This window comes from Corythoichthys intestinalis, chromosome 3 (genome assembly GCF_030265065.1).
Source record: "Corythoichthys intestinalis isolate RoL2023-P3 chromosome 3, ASM3026506v1, whole genome shotgun sequence".
In the NCBI taxonomy this organism is placed as follows: domain Eukaryota; kingdom Metazoa; phylum Chordata; class Actinopteri; order Syngnathiformes; family Syngnathidae; genus Corythoichthys; species Corythoichthys intestinalis.
The window spans coordinates 47,325,109-47,346,994 of NC_080397.1; the positions used below are offsets into that span (position 1 = coordinate 47,325,109).

A 21,886-nucleotide genomic window follows, 5' to 3' on the forward strand; every position below is an offset into this window, starting at 1 on the left:
GGATCAAAATGTGATATTCCGATAAAAATACCGAGGTTACATTTTTTTCTCTCCCCACTTCAACAAGTAGTTTTTACATGTACCAGGTGTACAGAGGTGAGTCAGTGAATGTATTTCGTTCTCGATTTTCCACTTTGAAATATAGGAGCTGCACCTTCACTCACCCGACAAAGCAACAAACAAACAAATGGCTCAACTGAAGGAACATTATCTCCTTTGTAGGAGTAAATTCAGCTGCTTGATAACTCTCGTTTGATCCGGTTTCTTCATCTCTGGAATGTGCGGACCCACAGATATTCCCCCGTAAAACGCACAGTTGTGTGTTTAGAAGTAGAAAGGATGTGGGTGCTGCTGTGTTGTTTGGAGTGTGGTTTCCTGAGGAGAGAGGGAGCAGTGAAGGAGCTCAGACGAAGAAGAATGAATCTTTATTTCAATCCATTTCCTCCTTGACGTCTTGCCACCTTCAGTATGCTCTCCCTCTCCACTTCCTCTTTTATGCGCAACGCAATCTGATAAATGTGACTCAGTAACTGAGGCTTGCGTGGAGGAAATGCAGACATCCCGTCATGTCTCCACGTGTCAACTCTTTGATCCTGGGTGATGTTTTGTCTCCCAGTCTCTTTGAGTTGCGTATGCTCAGAAGTGTTTCATTTCCCCTCTGTATACTCAATTACTACCTGTTGCTTCTCTTCTTATACTGTACTATAGAGCAGGGCGGTAAACCGAAAATTTACCGTTACCGAAATTCTTCAAGATGACAGACGTAATTTTGACCATGTCGGTAAATTCGGTAATTTAATAAAACAAGAAAATAGTCTTTTATTCCGCTTTGACTCTGTGTTGTTCGGCTATGTTCATTCCCCTTTAAGAAAGCAGACAGTGTGCTTACGTATAGAATCACGTGGTTTTCAGGAAGCCAAACAAACAGAACCCTGTAGGCTAACGCTAGCGGCTAACGCTACAAGTAAACGGGATGGAGTCGGGCTTAAGTTAGCTTCGCCAAACTTTCACCCGACATTAAGTAAACTCTTGGCGGGTTCCAGACGGGCTTTCACCCGCTGTCCTCCCTGGTTCTCACGATATCAGGAGAGGATGCTTTCAGTGCTTTCTTCTGGTAGCCAAGCCACAGGCTAACGCTAGCGGCTAACAGCGGCTACAAATGAAGGTGATGGAGTCGGATAGCGGCTCTAACCTTGTTGAAACGGCTGAAATTAATGAGTGGACTGGGCACGGACTTCATGTAACAATCATTATGTCGCGTTATTTGGCATCTCTGTGTGATTTCTCTGAAAGCTTTCATGATGGTAAAGCACTCAGCATAAAGTATAATCCAACAGTGAAGCCTATATATGATATGACAGTTTAATGATCACAGCTATTTTTCCTGTATGTGTTTGCGTTATTCTGCCATCATAAAACCTTAAATGTTTCATTGGCATCAGAGCAATACAGCTTTAATCTGGTTGTGTCTGTGTGGGGGGTGCATGTATTAAAAAATGTTTCGGGGGAAAAAAAAAACAAAACCTGAAACCTTGACGTAAACACTTGTGTTGAATAATTATGTCACAGCAGCCATTACCAATAAGTTGTCTGAAGTGTACTGTTAAAGCTGCAAGTCATTTGTGTTCGAAAGACATGTTTGCACAGTCGTCATATTGATTTTTATAATGTTGTACATTTTTCAAGTCATAAAAGCTGTTATAAATGTTCACACTAGAATTCTTATTGTTTACTAGATTTTTTTTTAATACTTAATGTTTAGACTGCATGTGGAATTGTTAAATTGAAAGCTGGTAAATAAATTTAACGAGAAACGGTTAATTTGTATTCCATGCATTGATTCAAATTTTCAAATTATATAACAGTCCGCTTGGGCGAATTTATCGTCATTTATCGTTATCGAGGTAAATCTGCTCAATTTATCGTGATACATACTTAAGGCCATTAGGGCTGTCCCAAACGACTAATTTTCTCCCGATTAATCAGCCGACTATTTTTACGATTAGTCGACTAATCTTTTAATTTTTTTTTAATACATTTTTTTTTTTTTTTTTACTAATTTAGCAATGAAATTTTTGAGACGCTTATCAATTCACAAAAACATTTTTTTTTTTTTTTTTTTTTTTACTAATTTAGCAATGAAATTTTTGTTGACGCTTATCAATTCACAAAAACATTTTGGATTAAATTCTTTATTAAAGTACAAATAAACAGATAAATAACAATAATAAATCACAAACGAGTTCAAATGCTGATAGAATTAACTTGTGCAAAAGAATGGAATGTAAACGGATTCAGAACACTGACTTCACCTTTCCAACATGATTAAAAACAATTCTTAAAAAAATACCCAGCATTAATATTATAGTATACTGTAGTACTATATATAATAGAAATAATAATTATTCATTGCCAGATTTTTCATAAAGGGTATCATTTTAAAGGTATTCTTAGTGTAAAATCTGAAGTATGTGGGATTAACTCCAGAAATCGTTATTTATATGACGAACATGACATGCTTTTATTTTGAAATGTTCACCGGAAGTACACTCGCTAAACCGCTAATTTATGCTTTACAGTCCACAAAAAAAAATCACTTTTTGTCATTGCATGTGGTGTCAGTAATAGATTTTTTGTCCTTTTGCAAATGCTGTTAACCAGCGATTTTTCATGTTTGAAGTGTCACCTTTTAACTTCAAGTTTTGGACAAGGCTGCCTGTTTTATAGCCGGCTAAAGTAGGTCGTCTTTTTTCCCATTCACTTCAATGTAGCAATGCTAACGTATATAGTGTTTAATATAGATGTGTTTTCTTATTTTATATGTCTGAACTTTAATTCTACAGCGTGTTGATGACAGAAAAGAACTGGAGTTTCTTTCATATGCCATCAGCACGCACGCACGCACGCACGAATGTACGCATGCACGCGCGCGCAGCGATAAAACGCAGCCGTGAAAATGACCGCCCTCATTTTTATTTACCATGCGATAAATGGAATCATTGCATATCGCGACAGGCTTAGCAACTTCAATAAACATGTCATTAGTTAGTTAGACGGACTTACAATCTCCTGTCGTTATCATTCATGGCCGACGTGCAGCCAAGCTTGGCATTGAAGAGACAGGACACAATAGTGTACCCTCCTTTCTTTCTTTGAAAATAAGTCAATGTTTTGGACTCTCTGGTGCGCTTTTTTGGCTTTGTGCCGATTTCCCCGCTTGCATACCAAGCGTCCGACATTCTGAACTTTCCAGGCATATATTTTTTTAACCCTTCATTAACCGTCGACGGGATGTTGTGCTCGTCGACGGATTTACGTCATCGATGACGTCGACAATGTCGACTAGTCGGGACAGCTCTAAAGGCCATATCGCCCAGCCCTACTGTACTGTAGACTTCTCATCGCTAATAAATATAACGTTACTGTCACTCGCTCACGTAACGTTAGCCCTTCGGAGGGCTAGGTTTCTATTGATTGAGCACTGTCGATGCGTGGCTAACATGTCTTACATACAGGCTTTATTTCATCTGTAAAAACAGCGCTGTAGAGTGATGAGGGTGTAAAATTAAAACATAATAAAGCTAACTGTCAGTTTTAGCTCAGTAGTCATTGCTGAATAAAACACCAAGTAGCACTGGTCCCTAATGTGCTCCAATACAGCAAGTATCATACATTTATTTTGAACACTGCAAAAACTCAAAATCCTATCAGTACAGTTTAGACTAACTTAAAACTTAACTAAAACTTAAATATAGCTTGACACAAATGGAAATTCAATTGAAACATGTGGGAAAAACATGTAGCTTTCAAGTGATGTGTGTTATGAAACGTAATTACATTTTTAGGTAAGAAATATATATATATATATATATATATTTTTTTTTTTAATAAGATCTAGAAGTTTTTTGAGTGAAAGCAGTGAATTTTCTTTTCTAGTCACATCTTAGATGCAATTGTTGGCTATTTTAAGCAATGTACATCGAAAATAAAGACATTGATTGACTGAAAATGGTTCAATATTGGATTAAATGTCTTTTTTTCTCATGTATATTCATAATTGCTCTTTACCAAAAAAACAAAAAAAACAAAAAAATTTTTTTATCCTATTACTCAATTAATCGATAGAATTTTCAGTCGATTACTCGATTACTAAAATATTCGATAGCTGCAGCCCTAATTGGCAATATACTTTTCTTTTGTAGCCTGTAACATAAGCTAATTTTGTTCCAATTTTGTTCTCATGCAATCTTACAACAAATGTAGGATGCCATAATTGATCCCTCATTACTTCGCGCCCTCAGTCCATCGCGGATTTTTTTTTCAGTTAATAAATTAATAAATACAGATGAACTGTCCCGATCTGGTCAAGCAGTCTCACCCTCCCTCCTGCTGCTTTTGTTGGCCAGGCAGTGCACTGGAATTGCTTATTAAAGTTAACGATGATTGACAGACGTTAAGGTTTGATCTTGCCAGTGATGCTCGGAAGTCGAAACGTCAAAGTCTCACATGCGTCAATCATCGTTTAACTTGTTAATCAGTCGCTGTGGCAATTCATTGAGCAGCTTAAGTGAGTTCATTGAGTGTAATCACTCAATGAAGCATTTAATAAAGCATTTTTCTACTTTATTGTTAAAAAATTCAATAAACTTTATTCATCCCTTGGGAGAGTTCCCTCAGGAAAAAATAATTTGGTGGGGCAGTAACATGTTTAAAACTTATCATAATTATTACATTTGAAGTCCTTGAGAACCATCTATCAAAATGTGTATACTTATAAGTTGTTTTTTTTTTTAATTTGGGGGGGGAAAAGTGAAAAAAAAACATGTCTGATATGTAGACATGTGCTGATTACCGGATTCAAGGTATACAGTTGTATGAAAACATCAAGGTTTCAAAACCGCAAAAATTTTCAGTCATATGGTATCTAAGCTATTAACTATTTTTATGTCCCACAAATGCATGGAGAAGTCCCTCACTTGCGGTTGCAAGGCTCAACCCTCCCCCACCGGTAGTTGCTCAGTGTCAGTGCAGTGTTTCCCCTAGGATTTTTTGAAGCTGTGGTGGTGGGCTGCATCGGAGTCGGACAGCCTCACCATGTCGTGCCACAGCGAATTTTTTCTTCTTCATTTTTCCCCCCAAGAAAAACCATAACAAAGATATATTTGAAATATTTCATTAGCCAGGCTAATGTTGTACCTCTCAGCTACAGTACATGTATGTAAAATGCGTAGCTGATTACAGCTACGTTACCCGATGTACTAATGCGACTTTTTTTCTCGTGGCAATAGTATGACTTACATCTCGTAGTGACTCAGGGTTGGCAACCCAAACTGTTGAAAGAGCCATATTTGACCCCCAAAAAAACACAAAAAAAACTGATACAGTATGTCTGGAGCCACAAAAAATTAAAAGCCTTTTACAAGCCTTATAATTATCGATACTAGCTATATTAGCCTACTATAGAAATACGTAATTAGCCTTCATGATTAAATGTTTGTTTTCCCTGCAGTGGATCCTATAGAGAATGACGCACCACGTGACTACTCTGTTGTACTATGCCAACACAAGTTTAACTTCATTACAATATTAATGAATTGAAAGAATGTTTGTGTCATGTTTGTCCTCCTAGAAATCCTATTAAAACAAAAAAATATATTTCCCTCCCCCATCTTTTTCCATTTAAAAAAAAAAAAAAAAAGCTCCGAAGCATCGCTAAAGAGCCGCATGCGGCCCGAGAGCCGCGGGTTGCAGACCACCGTCGTAGTCCTCCTTTTTCCTTTTATTTGACCCTCATAAGTACTACATTACCACAACAATAACAGTCCTTCTGTCAACTGACCCATTTAGAGCACTGGGGGAATTCTAATAGCCGTGTAAAAAGTTTTACTTGATTCGGTGAGAAGGTGAATAGTTTTTTCCCCGTTGTTCGTAAACTAAATTTCCACACAAAGGCACGTCGAGGTACCATTAACTTAGCAAGGAGAGGTATGAGAGTCATTTTTCGAGTGTCCCAGAGCTCGCGAAATTTGGGTGGGGGGGCGCATTTATCAAAGTTTCGTCAGCCGTAATTGTCTGAAGTTGGCGCGCCGGTGTTGTGCCGAAAAATAGCCACTCCACGTGAAATGTCCCCCCTGACGGGAGCGCCCACACGTCACTCGTACAAACAGCCTTTTCTTACCAATCGATGGACACAAAAACGACGTTCTTGTACCGTGAATATGTATCATTTTACTCTGCTTGAACTGATAAATCGTTTACTGTGACCAACGCTCTGAAAATAGAGCAAGGCTTTATTTTGGGCCCCGCCTCTCCGCAGTCTCTCAGCGCAAGTTAGTCAAAGTTTGCTTTCCGTCCAAGACGGCCGTCCACCGCTCACTTTCGCCGAAAAGTCCGATCCAAATTATTGTAATGCCCCGGATATGGGCAAGAAGGAGAGAAGTCTGTATTTGCTTACCCACTTTATTGTGGTAACAATAATAAAGAAAAACAATAACAAAATAACAGCGGGCTGCTACAACATGCGACCGCTATCTCTCGCTATCTCGCTCGTTCTCCCATTCTTCCTACTCGTTCCCCTTGCGTCTCTTAAGGGGGGGCCTGCATAGTTACGAACATTAGGCTACAATACACAATGAATAGGTGTCCGCTGAACTCCTCCCACTCGGCTGCCGCTAGTTTGAAGCGGCCTTAAAAAAAATTTTTTTTATTTAAATAAATAAATAAAATACATCTCATTTGCCAGGCGTGGCGGCTTTCACTTTAGTGTGGCGGTGCGCCACAATCTGTTGAATATAGGGGAATCCCTGCAGTGAGTCAGCAGTGCTACACGATGGCTGGAGGAGTCGAAACTTCTGAACTTTTTTCCCCCCCATTGAAGAAAACAAAATTGCTTGTATGGGAATACTATTACGGCAACAGAAAAATTAGACGACCGCAGCTTAGAAGGGGAGGGGCCAACCGACGTGTAAAGCATGTTTGCGGAGGGTGGCTGTCGAGGAGGCAATACCTCCGATATGATTTCACATTTATACAGATTAAGGGTTAGTAAACACTGTCATGAACGTTTCCCAGAAGCTACAAGAGTTAACTCCAGCGTGTTCAGTGTGTCCAGCGATGGTAAAACGTGGATTTTATGGAAAATATTTCAATTATTTTTTTCTGATGGTAATATTGACCTGTGACTGTGGGTTTGGGTTTAATTTTGTTTAGAATTGTTTTTATTTTTTTTTAAACTTAAAACATGTTCCAATTTGCTAATATGTTTTGAAAAATAAAAATCCTGTTCAATGGGGGGGGGGGGGGGGGGGGGGGAATATATATATAAATATTTTTTTTTTGTTTTTTTTAAAACCCAGATATCTCAAAGTAACACATTTTAGAGCTGTACTTGCAATACCATGATACCGTGATATATTGGCTTAAGGTTATCATACTGTCAAAATATCATACAGCCACATGGCTACTTATATGTATCTTTTTCCAATGCTAAATCTGAATGAATATATTGAACACACACACAAAGAAAACAAATTGGGGGGAGTGCTACTACTTCACTAATTTTTCACTTATCACGGCGGGTTCTGGTCCCCATTAACTGCCAAAAACGAGGGATCACTGTAATTGCCTTTTTTCCCCGTAATGTTCTAAATCCAGTGTATCCAGCTTGATATGTTGTTATTCAGACGTATAGCAATTGTTTAGGGTAACATTTTAAACCGGCTTTCTCCCTCAATTCATCGTGTGTTGCAGGCTCCAACTCAGGCATGGTACTCGTTCTTGACCACCTGGTGAAAGGGGATGGCTCTGGACCTCTGCTGATCCAGCCACAACGAGAAGCAGTGGCCTCAGAGCCTGATTTGATCCTGTCCCACCGTCATAGGTCTGATTCTGCTGCTTCGGACTGCAGCGTGGCCTCATTAGTTTCCAGATCCAACATGGATTCTGTGGTTGAAGAAAACAGCCTGAGCTCGACCTACAGGACCCGTTCGGACTCTGGATCCTCGGAGAGAAGCCAGCGCTCCTCTCAGCACAGCAGACAAGACTCTGGAACATCAGAGCCTTGTATTGAATCTCAGTCTTTCAGCAATCAGACACTTGGCACAGATGTCTCTGATTCTTGTGTCGGGCTCACTTTGGGTTCTGAAAATTCTAACAGCAATGATTTGTCAAGAAACTGCAATGACTCTCGAACGTCAGATTGCAGTGTGATCATGTCTCTTGACGAGACGTCTCCGGCAGATGAGGCGGAGGTGGACACAGATGGCTCACCTTGCTGTTCCAATTTAGAAACCGAAACTATTAGCGTCCAATGTCTGTCCAGCCAGGACCACCAGTTCGACCAGGACCTTGTGGACGGATCTGTCTTGTCTCGCAGAGCTCTTGAAACCAGCCCGGTCAATGGTAGTGCAGAGGGAAAGCTGGATTTCCTGAGACAAAAGGTAATTTGTCACCTCTCAAACGTCACATATTAGCTAGATTTTATAAAATGTGTTAAATTGCTCATTTTAGAACCCCTACACTTTGAATATCAAAATATAAGTAGAGAAAAATGTTTTTTTGTTGAGATTTAAACCTAATTTCTCATCCACTCTAAGAGAAATTAAATGCTGTGATTGATATAAAAAGGTACGTTACAAGGACATTTTATTTAGGCATTTTTTTCCCCACGTTTGTCATCAACTGTCAAAATCCTACCGCCAGAGGGAGCTGTTTGGTCACAAAGCATTTGTTTAGGAGCTATCACTTCCCCCTGACACCCACTCGACACTTGTGTGACACCCTTAGCTGACATCCAGTTCTGTGCTGTTTATCTTTTGTTGCTCGGCTACACAAACAAACACTTTTGCACCTGCGTATCTCTGCTTCCCGTCAACAGCGTGCAAGTTCACCTGTTGTCCGAGAGGAGAATGTTCTGTCTCTCATCACCCAAAAGCACAGAGGACACAAGTTCAGTGTTGGGCAGTAATCCGTTATAACTGTTGGTTGTCATCGAGGGCTTCTTTTACTGCACGTTTTGTCTTCTTTAATTATATTTACCCAATTGTGTTTACGCTCCGGCTTCTTTTACTATACATTTCGATATAAGCGGATGCTCAGTCGCCTGACTGTAATGTAAACACTGAGGCCCTGCAGCCAAAAAAAGAACAGGGGTCTTAAGTCAAACACAAATGTTACATAATAAGAAGTCCAACAGTTAATTACTGTATGTGCTGTATGTTAGAATTTGGGTAGCTGTTACAACACGCATCCATTCCAACTTTAAAGCAAGAATCTCCAGCGTAGAGTTTGTTAGTTAAAATCCCGCAGTTGAATGCCAAATTACTCCACTGATCATTCTGTTCTGTTTTTGGTTTCCTTCATTTAGATAGCAGCATGTGATTCAACCCTGACTCATGACAAGGAAGCTGGTAAGGCAAAGATGAACTCATTGGACAGAATACAGTCTTGAATTGAGATAAAATTGTACCGACTTGAAATTTTTTCAGCCAAGCGACAATTTTTTTTTTTGTCTGACCTGTGATCAAAAGATGGATGCCAATACCGATATCGATTGCCGATATCCTAAGCCGATTTTATAAGTCGACATTTAAGGCTAATATCCTTTTTTTTTTTTTTTTTTTTTTTTTTTTTTTTTTAAGGACCTAGACATTTTTTAAAAACATTGCTTTAACAGCTTCAAATGTACAATGACCTTAGACTTAAAGGATTAATTCGGTCTAGTGCAACCAAACCAACGAACGCAGGCCATCTTTTTAATGATTAATCACACTCTGCAACAGGGGTCGCGTTAACCGAATATTTCGTTGACCGGTTTTTTAAAACGGTGACGGAAAAAACTGAAGTCCATCTGTCATTTTGACAGGTTGCAATTCACACCCCAGACCACAGGGTGGCGAGTGAGCATATTAATTAGCTATTGTCTCTCTTGATGCATGACGTCGTTGGCCTTACTCGGAAAAATGTCAAGGCAACTGAGTGTCCGAACTAAGTCGTCTGTCCGAGGCAAAAGTCCAAAACCTCATGACAATAGCCTCTGCAGCAATCCCACTTGAGACATTTGATTATCCACAAGCGGGCACGCAATTCAAGTCCATGCGCACCAGGGGGAAGGTGTGAGACTGCGTTCAGGCCACAGCAGGTGAACTGTTAATTTCATTGTTCCATATGTAGCCTACCTACTGTGGCCACAGTCAGCTGTTTTTGTCACTGCGGAGAAAAAGTTACATATTCACCTGCTTGATGTGTGATGGCACGGTGTGGATTCTCTGTTAAGCTTGTTTGGACAGAATATTAATTTAAAATGAATGAAAACTAAATACTATTGAATATGTCATTATTATCATTTTTAAAATTTAAGTGACGGGTAAAAATAGATTATGACCGGATTTTTATGACCCTGTCAGTCAAAATGACAGACAACGAAAAAGTCTAGCGCAACCTCTGCTCTGCAAGAACAGTACCTCGCCACGACAAGATGTAAACTAAGAGTTTAAGAGAATGCTCTCCATGCTAACGCGAATGCCACACTAACGCTACGCGTTACATTTAAAGCGTAAGGATCATTCAGTAAACACCTTTAAAGGCTAAAGCAACATTGCATATTCTCTCATGCAAGATTAAATAAAAATCTTACAATATTTACAAAACAGACAAGCCTGAAGCTTCTAATAGCAGCCTGCCTTCAAGCTGCTGCAGGGTCCTTCTGGGGTCCTTCCGTTAGTCAACGTCGGCCACAGTTTCCCTCACAGATGCCTGATGAAAATTGTTTTTTATAAGTTTATTTTTTTTGTTAATTGGCTGATGTTCGAAAAATGTCCATGTACAGTATCGGTCGACCTCTATTAGTGAGTTAAAATCGGATCTCTTCATAGCAAACAGTTTGCTAGCCAAACCAACAAATCTTCAAAACCAGGCATCCCATTTTTTAAAACCACTCCCAGTTAATATTATTGTGCTTTGAAGCAATAGACAACACCTAGTATAAATTACCTTCATGTAAAACACAGTTTCAGAGAGTATGCAAATCGTGCATTTTTTTTTTTAGACTTCTGGTGGTGGAGAAAACATTTAAACCTAAAAAAAGGACATCGCTTAAAAGCGCAGCCAATGTGTGACAAACGTGAGTCAGTCATGCCACGCACGTACAGCACATAAACGCTGATACTCGAAAATAGAGACACATTCTTTATAGTTCTGTACTTGGTCTAAAGTTTTGAGACTCATTCAACTGAATGGTGTAGAGTCTCAAAACTTATGACCACAGGTGTAAATGTTCAATCTGATGCTTTCACTTTTCTCTGTCTGAGACCCAGACGAAGACCACTTACTATGTCTATTAAGACTACGTCTAGACTAGGACAGCCTTAAACGTGTAATTAGTTAGACTATATGGCATGTCAACTACACTAATCTGCCGGTCATCCGTGCAAGAACTTCCACAGATAAGTTAGCCGACTAATATTACCCGCCGCTTAATATAGACTAGTGTGTCCATACAACAATCGGATACTAAGGAAGTGATGTCATGCCGTCGCCATTTTTATTACGTTATGACGGCATTGTAAGCAATGGAGGCGGACAATCAAGACGGGGCATTCCTGCTCCTTTTTTCTTTTCCACACATTTTTATTAAACCTTCAAGCGACGTCGCAATGATACGCTTTATTCAGTGCCCATTTGTGGTCCACCCATCGCGGATTACACGGGGATGAGCGTTTTATTACAGAGCTCGTCTCCCGCGTTAAGTCTCCTATCAGCCAGCTGCGGGGCTGGCCCCACCCAACTCAATGCCGACCGAACATGAGCATATAAATATGCGTAGAGAAAAATTAAACTCCGATAAGTGAACTGTGTGGTATCCCGGATCAGTTTTTTAAATGACATTTCTGCCTGTCAAAACTTTCGCCACTTCCAGGATCGCCACTGTTATGCACAAGCACTCCAAGTTGCGGCTTCCAGAAACTATACGCAGCGCACATCATATGTTTCTATTTGTTATTTTCGAAGTGGTGAGAGCGCAGCTGAGCATCGATTGTAACATCCCAAGTAACGATGTAAGGCTTTCATTGTTGTTTTCAAAAAAATAATTTTAATCACAACTCTGCGACTGCTCGTAAAAGCGGAACGTGTTCTCCCTTCACTCTCGCTCCTGCGGGATAGGCTCAATTGCGTTTACGAAAAAAAACTGTGATCACAAAACTGAGTTCGAATGAAGTTCCCGTTTTTGAAATTTACGCCGGTGAGTTTTCAGCTCAGAGGTGGACTGCATGGGCGATGACGTAATACATTAGGCTGCTCCTTTCTACGCATGCGTAGTTTGTGCCAATGCAGGCGTACCTTGCAGATGCGGGGGGGCCTTGAACGTATTACGGACAGGTATAAAAATAGTCGGCATAATACCCTGGAGAAAAAAATGTAGACGTAGCCTAAAGCTTGTTTCCTAAATAGCCATGTGTTACACAGTGGTGAAACCAATGCATGATGAGTAGGCAGGACAATCTGAGACACTCAGATTATACTGCCAATAGTAATGGGAGTTAAAAATGTGTAACAACAGCTATTTTGCCTACTTCTGAGAATTATTGAATATTATTTACATTTTTCTTTACATTTACACATTGTAAATATGAAATGATGTCTTTTCACTGTTAAAGAAGATTCTGGGATGCACAAGATCAACGTCTTATTTATCCTTTTAATTAAGATATTTGAAAACAAGTATTCAGCAACATGTAGACAAACAATATACCAGTACTCTCAGGCATACTATATATTCTTTTTCTGCTGTTAAAAACAACTTGTATAATTTCAGACTACAGACTAACGTCTTTGTTTGGCAATATAAAGTTTATAACACTTCAAGTCCATCCAGTGACAAATGGCCAGGAGGCTAGAGAAGTCTGTGTGTGTGTTTGTGTGTGTGGGGGGGTTAATACTGGACAGAAATCTATGGTCATTAATTCTTTTTGGTTAGGATGACATTTTTTTTACTGTTATTTCCCATAATACTCACCTTTTCTACTCTATATCTTCACAGCACCACAAAAGCTAGATGCTCCTTTGGAACAGTCCAAGCGCACCAACTCAGTACGTGATCGGATGCGCAAGTTCAACGAGCCCAGTCAGAACATAATTTTCTCATCTTTGAAGAAGGCTCCCCTGAGTAGCAGTGGCCAGACAAACTTCTCCAGAGCCACGGAACTGTTTACTCCCACAGCGACATCCCTCATCTCCTCTGGCACAAGGCCAACATGGTCGCGCATAGACTCTGCAGCTCACACCTCTGCCGCATCCAAGAGTCAGGCCACACCTCAACTAAGAGGCGTGGCTAACAAACCTCTGTCTTCTACCGGCCAATCCCAGCAGTCCATGGGTGGTACGAAGCACACGAGTGAAAAGAATGGGTCCGTCTTAGGAGATTCAAATGAAGACCAGACCCCAGGGACAGAGACTGGACAGCAGTGCACCCAAGAAGAAGCCGACCCAGACATGAAGACATTCCTCACCATTGAGATCAAAGATGGACGTGCTGCATCCTCCCAAAGGGGCAACCTTGTACCCATCAGCAACATGACCCCGCGCATCACAACTAATGCTCTTGGGCAGAGAACAGGTATGGCACAGTGTATGTTTTATGTTAGGTTTAATTGTGATGATTAAAACACTATTCAGTAGCAGTTGTTATTATTTACATTGCACCAAGCCTCCCAGCTGTTGGAGGCGTCAAGCACCAGCGACAGGTCACGAGGGGGTTGATGACAATGGTTTTCGTCAGAGTACTGAATATGAAGGAGCAGGCTTGTTCTAAAGGGCGCTTGTTACACAGAGGCCTTGTTGAGTGGGTGAGGTCAGTAGTTCAACACAGAAAGTATATCAAGACTATGGATGCAACAACTGTCCCTCTCGAACCAGACTGACTAATAGGATAGAAAAGACCTTGTAAACAGTGCAATTGTTTGTTCACAATGTAATTTACTTTCCAAGTTAAGAAGCCGGAGGGGCGAATTGGTGATTCGCTGGTCTCTGATTTTAACTACCCGTAATTTTCGGACTATAAACTGCTACTTCTTTCCATCATTTTGAATCCTGCGGCTTATAGTCCAGTGCGGTTTATTATTTGTTGATTTACTTGGGTTAATAAGTAACACTTTATTTGACAGCGGGGTCATAAGACTGTCATAATTGTGACATGACACTATCGAGGGCATTACTGAATGCTTATGACAGATGTCACTAACTCCATTTATGTCCAGCTCGGATGTTTTACATCCAAATAACCCAATGACACTAAATGATATCTGTTATAAGCATTCATTAATGCTCATGACAGTGTCACGTAGGGCTGCAGCTATCGATTATTTTAGTAGTCGATTAATCGATGAACTAGTTTGTCGAATAATCGAGTAATAGGATAAGGAACATGAAAAATTAAAATACCTGAGCTGAGCTTCAAACTGTATAAAAAATAATTAAAATAAGGATCTATGTACAACAAAAGAACAATTGGCTAAAGACTACAAGCTTAAATGCTATAAAACACAATTTTATTTATTTATTTTTTTCCCAACAATACTCTTAACAAATGGTTCGAATGCATATTCCCACAAAAACGGCTTAATATACCCATACACTAAATTACGAATGCATTAAAAAATAACATTAGCTCAAACAAAAACTTAGCTTATGTTGGTCTTAACATGGAGCAGCTGGATTCAGCCTTGTGAAATGAGGCAGACTAGAGAGCAGTGTATCCACTCAAATCAATAAAACTGAATGCAAACACTTTCAAAATAAACCATTGCAACGCCACAATAATTAAACGAATACTCGAAGCAGCAAAATTTAATTCTAATCTTTTTTTTCTAATGGCATACTCAAGTTAATTGATTAATCGTTGCAGCACTAGTGTCATGTCATAATTATGATTGTCTAATGAGTCTTATGGCGCCACTGTTAAATAAAATGTTTAAAAAAAAATACCATAATTAGCAATTAATGAAACAACTAGAACAGTAACTGAAGAAATAATTAGCACAGAACATGAATTTTGATATTTACATTTATTATTTACATCTGTAGCGCTACAATGCATGCTAGGAGGCATGTTGGACATTAACAGTGTTGACAGCAGGTGGCAGCAGATGTTGACTGTCTCCCCCAAGGGAGCAGTGATGGGCAAATGAAGCTTCTCGAAGCAATGAAGCTTTGCAGCCAATTGGTTCAAAGCTTCATGGTGGTTCATTTAGTCTTATGAGAGTTGTATGATGCCGCTGTCAAATAAAGTTTTACCGGTTAGCATATTTTGGTAAAAATATCCCATATTACAGCTTATGTATGGACAAATGTAGTTTTTGTGTCGAATTTGGTGGGTGGCGGCTTATAGTCAGGTGCACCTTTTAGTGCGAAAATTATGGTACTTACAATCCATTGCACCTTTTTGAAATTAACTGATTTTTTTAAGCACATCTTTTCTGATGCCACTAACAGAATTTGCAACCATGTGGTTAAGTTTGTGAAAAAATGTTCGTTATTTTGCATAACTAGGTTTTAACTGTCACAATATAATGTACAGCAGAAAGTTGTTTTGAAACATTATACTTGATGAATAGCATACAGTATGCCATGACATACAGTATAGTACTCTGTCCAAACAACAAGACATATAAAGTTTTACTTCATCCTGTCAGCCATGACCACCAACCCAAACACATCATTGAAGTCCAGCAGAACCTGGGCGTTTACTATGCTGCCTGACTTCTTTACGACACCTTCCGGTGCCCCCGCTGTACAGTTTCATGAAACTTGCCTACTTGTTTGACATTTTTTTCCCCTTATTTATCCCAACTTGTGTTTTCCTAACTCAACACTCATCAAGTCTTAGGTACCTCAAGCTCAGCTCTTTCTTGAGTGTTTGGCGGATGTAAATGCACACGCATGGAGTAATTTAGATTAAGGCTGCAGCTATCGAATATTTTAGTAGTCGATTAATCGATGGAGTAGTTAGTTCGAATAATCGAGTAATCCGATAAGCAACATGAAAAATTAAAATACTTCAGCTGAGCCTCAAACGGTATAATTTTTTTTTTTTTTTTTTTAAATGAGGATCTATGTACAACAATGGAACAATTGCTTATAAAAACTTATATAGAAAAAGTCCGCTAGCTTAAATGCTATAAAACACTAAAGTTTAGTTTTACAATGCTCTTAACAAAAATGGAAAAATATACCAATAAACTAAATTATGAATGCATTAAAAAACAGTAGCTCAAACAAAAACTTAGCTTGCGTTGGTCTTAACAGGGATCAGATGGATTCTGCCATGTGAAAAGAGACTGACCAGAGGGCAGTGTATCCACCCTAATCAATAAAACTAAATGCAGACACTTTCAAAATAAACCATTACAACGCTACTTTAAATGAATACTCGAAGCAACAAAATTTAATTCGAATATTTTTTTTCTAATCGAATACTCGAGTTCATCTATTAATCGTTGCAGCGCTAATTTAGATCAAAAGTGTCATCTCGTACATATTTCTCGCTTGGGTCCTGTTTGACTACCGGCTTGTGTTTATGGCTGTCTGGCATCTTATGTAACTGGCTAATGGCTTCCACAGAGCATACATATACTGTCCATCATTGCCTTTCTTTGGCAAATAGTTCAAAACTGTGAATCTGTATGTTTCAGAGCTGACCCTTGGCCTTAGAGCTTCACCATTCAAGATTTCCTCTTCCTCCAGTTTCCTATCTGGATCCTCCATTAAGGTAAAAATTCAAAATCATCATTAAGACTCTCAAGAGTTTATCAAAACATGTAAATCATGTTCTCTGACAGAGATGTTCATGTTCAAATGAAAGTGCGGTTTATCTCTATCCGAAATCCCCTGTGAAGGAAGCGAGTATGTCAGATCAGTGAAAACCGGACGGAGAAAGAGAAGCGGAGGGACGACCAGTGTTTATCAAATACGGAGAGGGTAGCCAGTCACATCTTTCCTTCTAGGGTATGTGAAGGAGAGCAAAGGAGGAGGAGGTGCTCAGGGTATTCTTCCTTTTCTCTCAGCAGGCAAATGCCCACTGAGATCTATGCGGAAAGTGTTGCTTAATTCACATCTGTCTATCATCCATCACCCTTAAAGACGAGTTGTTCCATCTAGCCTTTATTTGGCCGTGCTTAAGATGCGTCGGTTATGAGGAGTCTACTGAGATGACCGCTGATGGAGGAAAGTGACTGCTGCTCTCTCCGTTCAGTGAGGAGTTAAAAACCCGAATTGTTGCCTTCAATGTCCACTGCCCTCCATGAAAGGAAGTGTTCTGATGAACTGGGGGGAGGGGGACGAGAAGGTGAAAAGAGGTGGGGTCTCGTCTACTCTTGATGGTACTGGTGAGAGCAGACGTAATCTGGTTATGGGATCAGGGAGTTGGTTAATTGGGGCTAGGAGGAGCCTCAATGAGGCTATAGGCTTGATAAAAGGTGTTAGTATGAACGCATATTCATCACTTAGAGCCTCACTCAGTCAAAGGTATGAACTAACACTTTGTTAGTATTTTATCAGAAGACTGTAGCGATTTGTAGGAGATGAGACAGACAAACCCGAGCACAACAACCTAACTTGCAGGTAATTTCTTATTTATTTATTTTTAAGGAAATGCACAGTTTTAGGTAAGTGCTATTTTTTAACCAATCTGGAGATCACTATATCCAGCAACCCACGAATGTATGAAAGTTACCAGATCTTTTTGCCTAAATTTGTTCTTTTCAGTCAAGATTGTTTTTCATCATAGTTAGTTTTAATGGTTAACCAGGCATATTACCAGTGACTAGAAAACATTGCATATCAGGGATTAATGTGCACTTGCCCCATAAGGTGACCGCTAGTCGTGAGGTACCAGGACAGAGGTATTGTTTTTGTATGCATGGATGTCAATACATTGAATTTAGGATTATATGAACTAAGCTTTGGTAGATTCGTTTGTTAGCTGGTTTAGCGCAATAATAAATATGGATATTTATAATCATTTGAATGCTTATTTTAATAAGGAAAAAAGATCTTGTACATCCAGTACAAATAGTCGAATAAAGAGCTAATGAAAATTGACTTCTGCAGTTTCGCTTGATTTTGGATTTTACATTGGGTTTGTTATTTTTAAGAGCTTCTATTAAATCTTCTAAGATCATCCAAGTGTACCTAAATTACTATCCACTGCATGATTAAATAGAAAATATCTTTCTCTTAATTTTGGAATGTTAATTTTGTTACTTTTTAAGAGTTTACAGTGTATCTTGGCAAGTATTTGCAGATGTGTTCCCTTATTTTTATCGCGGACCATAACAACATAGGGTCTGAAACTGTGATCTGTTTGTGTGGTCTTGGCTTCTCCTCGGTGGTCCACTGTCAAAACCGCCCCTATTTCCTTCATTGTACTTTTATTGCTCTCGTATTGGCGACAGCTGTGTCCAGTGGCCGCGTTGCCTCATCGCTTTGTCTGACAGATGGACTTTTGCCTATCTCGGGAGCATCATTTTAAATTAATTATAACTCGAGGTGGGAATCTTGGGGCACCTCACAATACGATTATGATTCAGACACTACGATTCGATTATAAATTGATTATTGATGCACCCGCCCCCCAGCTATTAACCGCTTTTAATGTTTCGTACATTAGTTACTAGAGGTGTGCATTGGTACTGCCCTCACGATTCGATTCGATTACGATTCGGAGGGCCACGATTCGATTCGATTCAGAGGGTCACGATTCGGTTCGATTCGGCAATGCATTGCGATGCCTTAAAGCCTGGGATGCATTAAAATTCTAAAGCAAAGCATATTTTTCGTGAATCATGAGGCAACACAAGCGGTCAGACATTAAACAACTTTTTATTGGCTCTTGTGTCACTACTGGTTGAAGTAAAATGAAAATACTTTTAGATATATATTTACAAAAAAAAAAACATCACAGCATTTAATTGGTGCTTTGAATGAGACCAGGGCTTTCTCCTTTTTTTTTTTACACACAGTAGCAGCCTTTCACACAGTGCAACATCTGAACTCCTGTGCAAAATCAGTAATAACAGTCACTGTATTTTAGTCACAACAACCCATCGATAAAAATATTCAAGTAAATATTAAAGAAAGCGACAAAGAAAATATTGTAGTGCAGCACCATCTTTATCGCAATATCAATCCAGGGATCAGTTCAGTTGCAAACAAAACATCCAACTAAATTGCAATGTAGAACAAAAGTAAAATGTTGGCCTAGCCCACTATATATGTGCAATCAACTTAGAAATGCAATCAGTAACTACCACATAACAATAAAAAATAATGAATTAAAATGAAGTGCTGCAGCATTTTAGCAGCCATAACAATCTGTTTCAACATGAGGAAATATCATTTTTTTGCAATTGAGAGAGCAGAGAGATAGTAGAGGTTAGATGGGGCCTAAAAAAATCCAGCCCGACCCGACACGGCCCGCTGGTATTGAAGCCCGACCCGGCTTGGAGTGACGCGAAAAAAACAAACAAACGCAGCAGCAGCAATTTATTTTCATTTCTTCGAGATGGCAGAAAAAACGCATGTTTCTTAATGTTTAAATAGTCTACATATTTTTGTGATAATTTTAGAAGCATTTACACAACGAAATAACGCTGGGAAAGTTTAATATTAAAAAAACAACAACAACAACATGCGATTTTGCAGACATACAGAGGAGAAGATTCAAAAGGATCACATTTGTGTTGCCTTTGTGTGCATAAAAAAGTGTCTTTCGTAACGAATTTTCAGTTGGCAGAAAAAAAACGCAAGTTTTCTTAATGTTTAAATAGTCTACATATTTTTGTGATCATTATAAAATCATTTACACAACGAAATAACGCTGAGGAAGTTTTATATAAAAAAAAAACGAGTTTGCAGACACACAGAGGAGAGGATTCAAAAGGATCACATTTGTGTTGCCTTTGTGTGCATAAAAAAAGTGTCTTTCGTAACGAATTCTCAGTTGGCAGAAAAAAAAACGCAAGTTTTCTTAATGTTTAAATAGTCTGCATATTTTTGTGATCATTATAAAATCATTTACACAACGAAATAACGCTGGGAAAGTTTAATATTAAAAAAAAAAAAAAACGAGTTTGCAGACACACAGAGGAGAGGATTCAAAAGGATCGCATTTGTGTTGCCTTTGTGTGCATAAATAAGAGTGTCTTTCGTAACGAATTCTCAGTTGGCAGAAAAAAAAACCGCAAGTTTTCTTAATGTTTAAATAGTCTGCATATTTTTGTGATCATTATAAAATCATTTACACAACGAAATCACGCTGGGAAAGTTTAATACTAAAAAAAAAAAAAAAAAAAACGAGTTTGCAGACACACAGAAGAGAGGATTCAAAAGGATCACATTTGTGTTGCCTTTGTGTGCATAAATAAAAGTGTCTTTCGTAATGAATCGCAAGCGCCACAGCGGAGGAGAAGAAGAAAAAGCGGGCGGCGCCACTGCTTCATGTGAGTGCACAAGCAAATGCACAATACAGAGAGCCTGCTCTCGGTTTTATCCCATTTTTAAAAATTTTTTTATAATTTATTAGTCCGGCGCGGGGCGGCCCGACCCGACCCGACCCGAACGTGAATGCTTAACATTTTGGGCCCGAACTCGGGCACAAGATCTAACCTCTAAGAGATAGGACATAACATAACAATGGCTGAAGCTGAGAACGAGGGAGCAAGAAAGATTCTTGATGCACCTAAGACATTGAAAGCTGACATCTGGAGACATTTTGGCTTCTATGAGGTTGGTGGGAAACTTGACCAGAGTTATGCAGTGTGTAAAAAATGAAACATGACAATAATAATATAAATGGGGAAACCAAATCCATTGCATCACCGGAATTGCGCAGGGAAGATTTTTGAACGTACTTATATATTTTAAAATGCGCTGAATCGATTCGGCTTGTTGCCCGCATCGAATCGAATTGTCCATGCCCCGCATCGGGATGCATCGCCGCATCGATTATTGTTGGCACCACTATTAGTTACAAAAATTGTACAAAACTCGTCTCAGGTTTAAATAAACTACTATTTCAGTATCAAGTTAATAGTTCAAAACAGTAAATAAAATACTCGTCTCCTTTCTGTATCAGCAGCTTTAAACTACATTCAATTAATTTGTTGTGATTTGTTGTGATTCAACTGCTAAAATTGCTCCCGTTATGCCATAATTTCCCCCCTGTCTGCTTTCGAAATGTGAAAGTTTTAAAACGGTTTCATCATTTAAAGATAGATTCAAGTCGAGATTCTGCTGGTTTAGGAGAATTTTAGAGTTAAAAAAAAAAAAAAAGTAAATTAGGGTCGCTTGGAAGGTTCGCTACAACAGCCTTCCAGAGAAGTCTACTGCTTTAAGATGGTGGCTGTTTACTAATGCCGGCGAGTCTGTCATTTCGCATCTAGTTCTTTATACATGTGATATCTACCATAGCATTATGTGGGTGTAGTTTGTTGTGGCTGTAGGCCGCAGTCGGTATTATTATTTTATTATCTAGCAGCATGGTTTGAGCATGATTTTTACTCTTGGTCTGTTTCTCATTGGGTCCTGAAGACCGCGCTGAATAGCTTGGCATATTTCAATAATCAGAATTTGGATGTTTGTGAATCGTTTTCGAATCTTCCATAGCCAAATCGCGAATAATCTAAAAATCGGAAATTTCGCACACCTGTAATTATAACAGTATTTGGTATTTTGTGGTTTATGGTGATCAGCAAAGTATTTATATTTGCCTAAAAACATCAGATATAGTTGTGAAAATGTCGAGGTAAATTTAACAATGAAATGAATGAATGAAAACAATGTTTCATGTACCGGTAATGGTTTTTACAAGAAACAGCCTTCGATATGCAAAGAT

The 21,886-nt window shown here is 39.0% G+C and overlaps 1 protein-coding gene across 8 annotated transcripts in view; it reads left to right on the forward strand.

The window, feature by feature from the left end:
• The window catches only part of smtnb (smoothelin b), a 128,941-nt gene that overhangs the window by 80,438 nt on the left and 26,617 nt on the right, over positions 1–21,886 (forward strand). For all 8 annotated transcript variants that reach the window (XM_057830838.1, XM_057830839.1, XM_057830842.1 and 5 more), the window contains 4 exons: positions 7,750–8,438; positions 9,365–9,407; positions 13,037–13,612; positions 16,686–16,762. In XM_057830838.1, coding sequence (XP_057686821.1) covers positions 7,750–8,438; positions 9,365–9,407; positions 13,037–13,612; positions 16,686–16,762 — 1,385 coding nt within the window. The remainder of the gene's footprint in view (positions 1–7,749; positions 8,439–9,364; positions 9,408–13,036; positions 13,613–16,685; positions 16,763–21,886) is intronic.